The 12,527-nt window shown below is 44.4% G+C and overlaps 1 protein-coding gene across 1 annotated transcript; it reads left to right on the forward strand.

The window, feature by feature from the left end:
- The first annotated feature begins 9,187 nt into the window (after window positions 1–9,187).
- LOC311532412 (uncharacterized protein) lies at window positions 9,188–11,460 on the forward strand. Its single transcript, XM_084650848.1, has 2 exons — window positions 9,188–9,269; window positions 10,338–11,460. The coding sequence occupies exon 2, from the start codon at window positions 10,359–10,361 to the stop codon at window positions 10,887–10,889; it is 531 nt and encodes a 176-aa protein (XP_084506974.1). The 5' UTR covers window positions 9,188–9,269; window positions 10,338–10,358; the 3' UTR covers window positions 10,890–11,460.
- The last annotated feature ends 1,067 nt before the right edge of the window (window positions 11,461–12,527 follow it).

The following is a 12,527-nucleotide window of genomic DNA, read 5'->3' on the forward strand; positions in this document are numbered from 1 at the left end:
AAAGCTGACAGCAGAGGACTCACAAAACTGGGTGATTTGGCAACAAAATGGCACATGACATTCAATGTTCAATGCAAAGTAATGCACGTGGCAAAATATAATCCCAACTATACACACATAATGATAGGGTCTAAATTAACTGTAACCCATCAAGAAAGAGATCTTGGGGTCCTTTGCAGTACTCTGGAAGCTCCATGTTTCCAGAGTACTGCAAATTTATAGGAATCCTTCTCACTGTGCCTGTATCATCCTGAACTGCAGAATGCTCATTCTCCAGCTTCAGAAGACTTACAAATTATCTCCAGTCACCAATGGGACAAAGGCAACTGAATAATGCAGCTGTCCTTAACGTGCATCAAGACCATACCAGGGAACTAAATGACAAATAAGATTGCTGACAGTTTCATCCAGAAAGCTACAGTGAGACATAATGCCTTTAAACTAGGAAGTTAGTGAAGACCGCTTGTAGGTGATTGCAATGATTTGAATATACTGCAATTCATGACAATGTAATTATGTCATTCTAACAATTTAGTCATAATTAAAATAGTAACGATACCAATGAGAGACATATATTCAATAATTAGAATATGAAAGAAGTGTATAATTGTGCTGAAAATAGTCTACCCCCAAAATTGGCCAGCCTCCCCCGCCCAAAAACACACACACATATTCCTGGATAGAAGATCCTCTGGCCTAATTCTCATTAACACTGAATCCTTCTGACAGTGCTCTGGCATGGGAGAGAGCCATTCCAGTCAGGGTAGATGTAGGTAACGTACACCTTATGGATCCAGCTTCATTTGCACTCTACAGCATAGTGTAAAACCCATCATGTAGTTGAGAATCAAGCTCACTGGGTTGAAAAGAGAGGAAGCCCCTAGCCAGGAAGGCATTAGACAAAACCGATCAAGGGTAACATGGCAAACAATAGGAATGTTTGCAGTGGTGGTGATGAAATGCAGCTCTCTCATTATTTCACGCAGCTCTCTCATTATTTCATATGCCTACTGGGTGTTAGATGGTCTACAGTTTCCATTTAGGTCCCGATGACCCCATCACAATGCCCCCGAACCCTGTTTTCCCCAACAGCCATATGAGCCCCTGTGGCCATTGAGCCCATCCTAACTGTATTGGCCACCATAACCGTGTAATCTCCCATAACCACTGGGACACCATCACTTTATAAGCCTCTATCAGCACATGAGCCCCCATCCCCACCTCTGATGTCAGCTGCACCCGAGGATTCCGCTCTGCTTTCCTGAGCGAAAGAGCTGAGAATGGCTCCTGGGAAGGTCATGACAGCCGGTGGGGGTGGGATCAGCCCTGTGGAGTCAGGGCACTACCTTACGTCTGGATTGTTGCAGCTGTTGTACATGCTTTGTGGAGTGTTACTCCATACGTTTGTGAAGGAAGACATCTTTCTGCAGTAGAGATAAATCCAAAACACCCAGGAGGCAAGAAAGAAAGAAAGAAAGAAAGAAAGAAAGAAAGAAAGAAAGAAAGAAAGAAAGAAACCCTTCTGCCAGTCAGAGTTGGCAGTAACAAGGGCCGGGTTCAGTATCTAGGGGTTCCTTTTCAACAATACAACGCAAAACTGGCTCGAGCCCCCACCCAGTGACCGGGGACAATTACACAGCACCCCCTGGGCGCCTCTAAGAGGCAATACTTCGCCTCTGGCATGCACAGAGTCTGAGTGTAGCAAAAACTTTTAATAAAAGGAGGGGAGTAACTCAGCATTAATTCGGGAAAACACCACAAATAGATTCATAAACGTAAACTGCGAGCAAAAGACCCAACCCCAAATAAGTTGGGCAGTGTCCTTTTCCCCACAGGTTCTTAAATCCAGAAACCCAAAAGTCCCTTTTACGTGCCCATCCCTTCTCTGCACCCCACTCACAGTTGTTGTCCTTGGTCAGTGCAGCCCCAGAGTCCGTAGACACCCTTTCAAAACCAAATGGAAGGGTTTTTTCCCCAACTCCTCTTATTCCCCAGTCCTGCTACAACCAGGGGTAGACCTACCTGCAACCTTTTTTCATACTCACAAACATGCTGCCCGGGTTGGCCAGGCTCAGGGGTAGGAGAGACACAGAGAGAGAGAGAGAGAGAGGTGGACGGGAGGTTATCCTGTGCACAGGTTGTCCAGAGGTAAGCTGCAAAAAAAATCTCCAACGTGCTTCCGCTCTTGGGAGGGTTTTTTCGCCCTGGGGTCTTTTGGAGCATCTCTTTCAGAGACCTTTGCTCAGTATTCCTGTCCAGGCCGGCTGCCTGTGGCTTCTTCAGCGTCCCCAAACCACACCGGTTCCTGGGTTGCAAAGGCAGACTGTTCGGTCTCACTGGGCGGCCAACCTTTGCAAATGTAATCTCAGTCCTGCAACTTGTGTTGCCTTTTTTTTTTTTGTACTTGGCATGGTCTGTGTTGATTCTTGACCTTGAACACAGAGCAGCTTTCTCTTTATCTCTAGGCCAAGCTGATTTTTCAAATTAACCTGTTCCTTTCCCTCCTCACTTTCAGCCTTAATTATTTGGGGCTATAAAGGAGCTGAGGGAGTTGATGCAGTAGTTCAGGTAGGGAGGCATCCGGATGCTTTACATTTCATTTTTAAATCCTGCACTTGAGTCTTTAATTTTGCCTGGGAGTCCTTCAGACTCACTCGAGACCCATGGAGTCTCTTTGTGGCTTCCTCTGAGGTGTATGATTTGATCTAGATCAAAGGTTCCTTCTAGTGGGAACTGTTTAGATGGATTATCACGTGTAAACATCCCAATTTCTAAATACTTGCAGGTCCTAGGACCATAATGTACGTACATGTAGTATGCAGGGGTGCTCTTCAGTGGTGTGGGGGTATTCTTAGACTGTCCCCCAACCACTTTCCAAACACACAGGAGTGTCCTGTCCGCTGAGTCAGTGGCTGATAAGCTAAAGAAGGGTTTCACACACTCCGGGAAAAGGTGCCCTGTCTGCTGGGTCAGCGGCCCATAAACTAGAGAAGATTTCCACTCTCTCACACCCCAGGGGAAGGATGTCTATGGACTCTGGGGCACCTTTTGTTGGGTTACAAATCACTTGAATGCAGGGTGGGGGGTGTAATGAAAAGTTGTTATTCTTATTGTATGGGTAATGGGCAGTAGAACTGTACTTAGCCTGTGCTGATTGAGGGTATCAAGAGAGAGGGTGGGGACAGGTGTGTGGAAGTGTGAAAGGGAAAAGAGGATTTGTGTGCAGTTATTTTAGTTTGGTTAAGAGACAGAGCAAGAAACAGGCCAACCTTAACCCTAATAACGCGAGATTTGTGAAAGCGGGGTTTGGGCGAATGGGATGAGAAAACTACAAGGGACCTTGCTTTAAGATAAGAATGGAATGCAATGTTGACTAACATAATGAGAAGAAAAATGTATAAACAGGACACAGCTATATGTAATGAAAGGGTATAAATATCGCTTTATATTGTTTGTACTTTGAAGATTTGCCTAAGGACGGACACTCTGTCCAATTGCTGTCTTCCCTGCAATTGCATGAATGAATTGTCTCTGACTTGTTGCAAATAACCTAAGAGTGAAGACTGAGTTTTCTTCCACAGGTGTTTTGCTTGATGGTCTCCCTGAGTCACAAGTACTAATTCACCTGCCCCTCTCCACTGTTTAAAGACAGAGCTGATTAGGCTCCATAGATAAGTCTTTTGTTCTGTTAAGTGACCACTACAGCTGAAATCACTGATAATCGGGTCTATGTGCTCAGACCAGCTGTAGGACAGTGCTTCTGTGGAAGAGACGGCCCAGTCTGCACTGGCAGCGAGGTTCCCCCACTGAGAGCTCAGCTGAAATCACTGGGAGCTGGGTGGGACCAGCTCAAGAGACCAGCTCGCAGAGGTCACAGTGACAGGTGGCAACACAAGATGACGGCACATGGCCATTGGCAACAGAACGATGGAGTGAACGGTGGCACAACAAATAGCAGTGGCCAGAGCGAACAGTGAGCAGCTGGAGGAACGAGCAAGGTGCCTTCTTGCCCCCAACCTGGGAGGTGAACTCACGTGAAAGCACCTCTGAACTCTGAGTCTCCACTGACCAAGGACAACACCGGTGAGTGTTCATGAGGCTGTTAAGAATGCTGGAAAACCAACACAGTTCATGCGAACAAACATGGCTGTGGCATCATACTTTCTATTTAAGCAAGAGATGCCACACGCTACAAACTGGAGGCCAATGTTAAGTGCATTGTCACGTGTTCATCCTGAAGTTGAACACTGGTTCCAAACAAGACCAGCAAATGCTCACTGTCTTTCTGCAAGAAACTCAACTGACTGGCTAGAATCATGTGGTGCAACAGTGAAAGACTCAACAGCTGAAAAAGTGAAGAACTCTCTCACCACATTCAAAAAATTTGCATACATGGCTGATGAATGCACCAATGCAAATGGGCATCAAGTAGTAAGTCATTGTGTACGTTGTCTTGATGTCAGGGGTAGGCCAGTAGATGCATTTCTAGATGTTCAAGTTATAGAAGACACATCGGCTGCATCTGTGACAACCCACATCTTAGAAGAGTTGAATGCTTCTCAATTGGACCCCAGACAGATGGCTGCTTGTGCATTTGATGGAGCAGCAAACTTCTCTGGAAGACATGGTGGAGTGCAAGCTTTCCTCAGAGAAAAGTGTAACCCTAGTCTCTCCTATACACGCTGCAGAGGCCATCCACTCCAACTAGCGCTAGTACGAGCTGCAGACTCTTCAAAAGACATTTAAAAAGCGATACATTTAATGTCTTCATTATAGTCTTTTTTTCAGAAAGAGTCCAAAAAGCCTGAATATTTTGGAAAATATAGAAGATATACTTGGACTGAAGTTCAAATTAGTCCAACCTGGGAAAACCCTCTGGTTTCTCTTGAGCGATCCTCGGCTGTTGTCTTAAAATTATTCCAGCCATTCTTACTGGCTTTGGATCTACCAAGACGGGATGGATCTAAGTAGTGAGGCTGGCGGATTATTTTTGCTACTACCTTCATAGAAGACTATTGCCATTCTCTCTCTTGTAAGTCTACTGTTGAAACCACTTGAGTCATTAAACAATGCCATCCAGGCATCTGCTACAACAGTAGTCGATCTTTGTCCAGCAATAGAAGCTACATTTGGATCAATCAGAGAGCTATCCATTGAAAAAGTACTGGAAGAAGCAAAGACTTCAGTCAAGAAGTTGACTAATGAAGGCATTTATATTGAATCCTTAAGTGAAGAGGACAAGAAGTGTTTGTTAAGACAACTGAAAAAGTACACAGACTTGATTCTTAAAACGCTACAAAAGCGGCTTCTCAATTCGACACAACCTCTACGTAGCTTTTACAGATCCCTGTCCTATAAAACACCGACAGTTGAGTGGAGTGAGGCACTACCAGCAATGGGGCTGCCATGTGCTCAGGACAGAACAGAGAATTTGAACACAGAGTGGAATATCATATGACAAATGAATGAAGATTTGACTTCAACTTCTTTTTTATCATCACTAGTCGTTCGACCCAATCTTTATGCTATGTTTCCTGGGATGAAAGAAGTAGGACTTCATCTCTTGCTACTCCCAGTAACAACTGCTACAGTTGAGCATTCTTTTTCATCACTGAATACAATTTTGTTTTCTGAAAGAAGTCGCCTTCTGCCTGATCATATGAATGGGCATATCAATTGAAGGAATGGAAGTACCAAACACACAAGAAGCCACCAAAGATGAACGCACTGCATTCAAGAAGTTCATTAACAGGGTTGTGCAAAATTATAACAAGAAACCAAGAAGGATGGAGATGTAGTGCTTCATAGAAAGCTTGAGAAACCAACTGTAATTCGTGTGACGATTTTAAAACATGAGTTAAATCTAATTAAATGGTCATGAAATATTTTTCAGTTTTTACTGTGGTGCCATACAGCCAACCTTCACCCTTACGGTCTGACCCTCTATTGTCCCTGACCACCACCACCCCCACCCCCTCCCCCTGTAAATTTGAACACCCCCCCTAATTTCAATTCCTGGGGAAAACACTGCATTTAATGCTGCTCAGGTTAAAAGAAATCCTGGTGGGGGTGTATTTTCCACTGTAACAATCATTCTAATTCTGGCTAAAAAGCTTTCCATCGGAGACGGGTCTTGCAGAATGCCCTAGGTTGGTCAGAATTGCAATTAATCCCGTCTCATCCCACAGCAATGTGACCTTTGAAGAAGTTCAGCTTAACTCTGTCAATCTTGTACTTCTTCCTTTTCTTTATTAGCTGGAGTCCCCCACAAGAGCCAGTTCTCTTGGATGCTCATGAATGGAGATGCAGTACCTGATGTTTCCCATTTTGGTTTCACAATACGCTGGATCTGAGCACCAGGAGGTGGAGCTGCTGAGTATGCACAGAGAGAAACATTCCCAACAAGATTTCTGGAGTGATATCTGAGACTTCGACATGCATTTTTAAAGTGAAGGTAATCTTCAGTGTTGGAACATCTAATCCCAGTAAAAAGTTATTACTACTTAAGTCATTCATCTCTTTGGCTACATAAAACTTGATGAGTGTTTGTGAAGTGCTTTGAAATGCTGAGATCAGAGGAAGCTTCTGACAATCCACCCTGCATGTTAAAATTATACCTGTTTGTATCACCTGAACCCTACTGGATGCTTCCAGATACGTCACTAACCTGAGAGTAACTCTGAGAGAGGATCATTCTGGAATTTTTTTAATTTTGGTTTGATGATTTGGGGGTGAACTTTTGGGTGAAACATCTTCTTATCTAAGTGTGAACAATGATCAACCATTGAGAGTCTTGCAATGCATTCTAATTCCCTTTACCTGTAGTTGTTTTCTCAGTGGTGGGTATTTACACTTGAGCAGAATTAAATTCTCTTGTTCCAAAAATGTTCCCAGTTTGAATTGTATATTGAGATTTTATTCCTATACTGCACATGAACAAGCTTGAAATGCACACACTTGTAATTCCTTTGGACCTTTATTATCCTCATGTACAAAGAAGGCAATGTTGAAGAGATATACCACTCTGTACCACATTTCACAGACCTGAAAGAATTCATTACCACTGCCTTACTGTGACCCATTAGAGAGTGGTCATTCCAAGGAGAGAAAAAGTAGTGCACACAGGGCACTTGGTGTCTTCATTGCAGTGGGTGCTGTGGCTTAAAACAAGTTTTTAAAGCTTGAATTCCAACTTGATATTTACAAGGCCACCACACTCTTGGAATATTGACAGACTTGCAATTCCTTTGCAGAAGTATTAGCGTCAGGTATAAAGAAGCCGCAGTGAAAGAGGGTCACAACATTAGCCAGTTTGTTATTGTTGGTGCTTAGATCCAAGGATGCAAGCACTTTGTAACCAGACATGTTATTAACCTTGTCTTGTAACACAGTGCAACAGGGATAAACCTAGAGCTCAGCCTGTGGTAGGTGGAGTCAGGACTCTTGGGTTGTATTTCTGTTTTCTGCAACTGACCCCATGTGACCTTCACCTCACCATGCCTCTTTTTCCAGGCATATCAAACACAGAGAGTAAGGATGGGAAAACTGGAAGTTCTTCAGTGTCCTCAGAACTCCAGATTTCAAAGCCTTCACAAACACTCGCTGGTGTTTCACACACGCAAAGGGTTGTATTCTTAGAATATTAATAAAGTGTTGTTGGGATAAGTCATCTCTGCACTGAGTCATACAGTACCTTTAAACAAAATGGAGGCCAAGGTCTCTCTTGTCATTACCTTAATCAGGTCATGATTTAAGCCACACAATTTGGAGCTATTTTCATTCAAACATAGCTTTGATTTTGGCATTTTTTAAAAATCCATATGGGGTAGAACGGCCCCGTCCAGTGACTATCAGCTTCAAAGACCCGTGCGTTAGCCAGTGCCCTGACTCCAAAGTGGTGATCAGACCCTCACCGGGAGTCGTGACCCTCCCAGGACCAATTCTCCACAATTTCCCTCAGCAGAGCGAAATGGGACCATAAGAGCCCCTGTCGTCAACGTCGGTTTCGGGGGCTCTATTACATTTGGAGGGATTTTTTTACTGGAAAATGAAGGTGCTCTCTTCGGATAAATTACCTACCAAAGCAAGACACTTCTGCCCTCTTCCCTGGATAGCGAACCCAGCCTTGGGGAAATCATTTACACTTTGAACAGCAGGCTGGTTCAGGCAGGAATGTTTTCTGCAACATGCCCTTTGTCTCGTCAGACATTATGTCAAATCTCATCCCACAGCCATCTCCTCCTTCACCAAGAATGCATCATTTTAATCTCTCCTGGGCTTCCCGCTGGGCTCACTCAACTGCATTGTCGAACTAGACTTCAATTCCTTGGCTGCTCATGGATGGAGAGATGGTTTGTGGTAGAGTACAGGTTCCAAGACTTAATTCAAAACCTTTCTGTAAAAGAGCACTGCTTCCTTTCTCTCTCTGCCATCCCTCCCCTTGACCCATGATGAAATCTACTCTCAGCAGCCCTTTGAGACAGCATTGGTGACCCAAGTGAAGGGCCAGTGTTAGGTCAAGTTTTAGTCACGATAGAAAAAGCTTCACCCCTGGGCAGATGGCCATCACAAAGGCCCATGCTCAACTTAAGTCCCTGCTGTGACCAAGTTTGAAACTTTAAAATTGGATTCAAGTTGTCTATAGGCATTGTACTATCCCTCTGCCAAAGGATGAATTTCAGACTTAAAGTCAGGACAGGAAACAGGCTGGAGGAAATGGAATGATTCCCATGGATTTCAAAGGCAATTGGATTGGACCTGCTGAGAATGGAGGTGGTGAGAATGGAGAAAAAGGGGTGCTTGCTTCATAGCACGTTTAGAATGAACTGCCCCATGCCCCTAATCATGACCAGCATGAATTGCAAGGAACAAACTGTATTCCTTTCATGACACCCACTTGTGCTACTGATGCCGCTCAGAATCATCACCTTGACCTTCATTATAATGGCAGCACCTATAAAATCTCTGGAATGATACGAGAAATGCAGTTGGCCCATACCATTCTAAGATGAAAGACAGCTGAAGAATGCAAAGTGCATGCCACACCCTCTGAGGCTCAGATTAGCCCAATAATCACCAACGCTGAGGAAAATAAGCTCCATCCAAAGGAGGACTTGCGAAGGAAATCAAGTTTGTTTGGTAACTAATTAGGACCTCCTCCACAAACAGCATCTCAGATCCTCCAGGCAGTCCTAGGAACGGTATAAAGGCACTCACGATTCAGATTTATTCTAAACACTTCTCCAGACTTCATCTCCTCAGTGAACTCGGTAAGTCCAATTCCACTCAATCTCTTTCTAACCACAGAGGTATCACAATAGGGCCTCTCTCCATTGAAGATGGAATCTTGCATCTGCTCACTGTGATTTTTGTCATGGATCAGGGGGTTCTTCCATAACTATCTTGAGTCGTGATTCAGTTGCAGGCGCTTGTAGATTGATGATCTGCAGCTAAAGGAGAGACTTTAAGAGCAACACATACAATTCAGAAACATATTTCCTATTAACTGGAAGAAGAATGAGGGCATTGAAATCTTTTCAGTAACTTTGGAATGTCTCTTAACATTTTTCACTTTGCTGGACTAGGAAGAAATTTTCCCGGGTTAGTCCAGAAAGGGCCAGTTCAGTGGTTTTCTACATTCCTCTATTAAGCAGCTGTGACCCCTCACTACTGAGGACAAGAGAATGGATTGAGATGACAAGAGGTGTGATCCAGGCTAGGAATTCCTATGTGCTTCTGAGCAGAAATACCCATACCTCATATGGTGTAATTTCGTGCCGCTCTATGGAAGTCAGTGGAACTGAACCCATTAAACCCCAGCTGAGGAGTTTCTCTGTAGTGAATTGTTTGGAGAAAAGAAAAGTTTCTGTTTCTTCTTGTAGCAAGTAATGGTGACTCCCAAGGTCTGGAAAGCCAAGAGCCACACTGTGATACCAGACTGAACAGGTTTGCATGCAGAGGTTAAATCCTCAAAGGAAACAATCTGATTACCATGATCCCAGCCATCTTCTCTTTCAGAAATGTCTAAAATGGACCCAGAATCCCAGGTGTCCAGCACAGAAATAGTTACACTTATTCTAGTCAGCGTTTTTCAGACAAAGTCTTTTTGAGAGGATCAAAGGGGCCTGCTGGGAGGGAAGTTTAGAGCGAGTGGACAAGAGGCATAGAAAGAGAAAATAGGAACAAATACATGACCACACACAAAGAGATTAAATCCACTTCTCCTCTCTGACTCAGGACCCATGCTGACCTCATGACAATTCTAACCCAGCTTTGAAGCCTTTCTTCCACCGGCACTTGTACCGTCTCTTTACTCTAGTCCCTGTTTTGTGTTCCAGGTTTACCTCCGTCCCAGAAAGATGTCTTTCTCCAGCCTCTGCTATCCAGAATGCGGGGTGGCCCGACCCAGTCCAGTCACTGGCAGCTGCAATGAGCCATGCGTTAGGCAGTGCCCTGACTCCGAAGTGGTGATCAGACCCTCCCCGGTTGTCGTGACCCTCCCCGGACCAATTCTGAGCAATTTCCCTCAGCAGAGCGAAGTGGCAGCCGTAGGAGCACCTGTGGTCGGAGCTGGTTTGGGAGGCTCATTCGGTTCGGGGGGACTGTACGGCTATGGAGGCCGTTATGGAGGGTTGTATGGTTTAGGGAGATATGGTGCCTATGGGGGCCTTTATGGTTATGGGGGAGTATTGGGCCATGGGGGATACTGCGGTTACCCGGGCCTTTACGGTTACGGGGGATTATTGGGCCATGGGGGATACTGCGGTTACCCCGGCCTTTATGGTTATGGGGGATTATTGGGCCATGGGGGATACTGCGGTTACCCGGGCCTTTACGGTTATGGAGGATATGGCCGTAGGTATCTTGGTGGATATTGTGGGCCATGTTAAACCCAGCAGGAACGTTCGTGGAGGAAGGAAGAACCAGAAAATGAACAGCAAGATCCAGATTCACCCCTGATCTTTTGGGCATGGCTTTCAGAAGTGCTGTGCAAACATGGCTCCACCTGAGGGAGCTGTGTGTGCTCAGCACCTTGGTCTCATAGCCCTGCTGCATTTCCAATGTTACGCTTTAGGACTCTTTCCGCTAGTGCTTTCCCAGCCATGTGCTGATTCTCACTTTCACATGTGGACTCATTCTGAATTACACGCAAGCTATTTACACTAAGCCCGCAGAGAAGCTGTGTAGTCCTCTGCTTCTATTTTGCTTTGTCTCATTTCCCACCAACTGGGGTAAAATAAAAAACTTAAAATGGTTACAAAGAGGGGACTTCTTTGTCAACCTCTGCAGCTGCAACAAAGCACAAAGAATCTGTTGTCTGAAATGCAACCCACTGAGGCCTGTGATTGGTCATAGGACTTCTTGAAACTCTGGAAATACATTCTTTCTGCTCCGTACTATTTCTTCCTGTAACTGTGTACTGCCAATTGCATTTGCATTAAAAACTTTGCTGCATCATGGTATCGGTTTTCTGGTTCTCCTTGTTCCGCCCTCCTTGCTTAAAAATTCCATCAGACGAAATTCCTTCCTGTGGAGTCGGGGCCACAGGGCACTTCTCAAATTGCAATTTTCAAAGCCCTGGAGTGATAGAAGAATCTTGCTCTTGGAGTGGTTGAAAGCATTCTGCAGGCCCTAAGCACCATGTGGAGTTTCTCCTTGCATTACCTGCTTTAGCAAAGAGTCTTTTCCTGCAAAGACTTAGACACATTTTCTTTGGTTTCAAGACGGCCAATCACATGGTTCGTGGTAAGAGTTTGTGGGAGTCTTTGCAGAACAGCGACCCAGGTTTTCGTAAGTTTGAGTGAGGAATGTAATAAGTTCTGTGCTACTCTCAACTTCTGCCCTTGGACAGGGTGATTAAGATAAAAGGCTTGTCATTAAATTAAATTAAGGATGATCCTGAAAGCATTGCCAGGCAACTCAGTTAAAAAATGGGAAACAAAAAATTGGAATAAAGGGCCTATTTTCAGAATGGAGAGAAGTAAATAGTGGTGCCCCCCAGTGGCCTGTATTCAGATCAGCGTTGTTCAACATATTCAGAAATGATCTAGAAAAAGGGGTAAACAGTGAGGTGGCATAATTTGCAGATGACACAAAATTATTCAACTGGGTGACTTGGCAACAAAATGGCAGATGACATTGAATGTTCAATGGAAAGTAATGCACATGGCAAAATATAATCCCAACGATACATACAAAATGATGGGGTCTAAATTAGCTGTTACCCATCAAGAAAGAGATTCTGAAGTCCTTTGCCGTACTCTGAAAGCACTATGGTTCCAGAGTGCTGCAAATTTATGAGAATCCTTCTCACTGTGCCTGTATCATCCTGAACTGCGGAATGATCATTCTCCAGCTTCAGAAGATTTACAAATTATCTCCAGTCACCAGTGGGACAGACGCAACTGAGTAATGCCGCTGTCCTTAACGTGCATCAAGACCATACCAGGGAACTAGATGTAAATAAGATTGCTGACCATTTCATCCAGAAAGCTACAGTGAGACATAATGTCCTTCAACTGGGACGT

Source organism: Lepidochelys olivacea (assembly GCF_965140295.1).
Source record: "Lepidochelys olivacea isolate rLepOli2 genome assembly, chromosome: 1".
In the NCBI taxonomy this organism is placed as follows: domain Eukaryota; kingdom Metazoa; phylum Chordata; order Testudines; family Cheloniidae; genus Lepidochelys; species Lepidochelys olivacea.

Excerpts from the sequence above, each read along its gene's own strand:
- LOC311532412 (XM_084650848.1), top strand. The coding sequence starts at position 10,359 with ATGTCTTTCTCCAGCCTCTGCTATCCAGAATGCGGGGTGGCCCGACCC.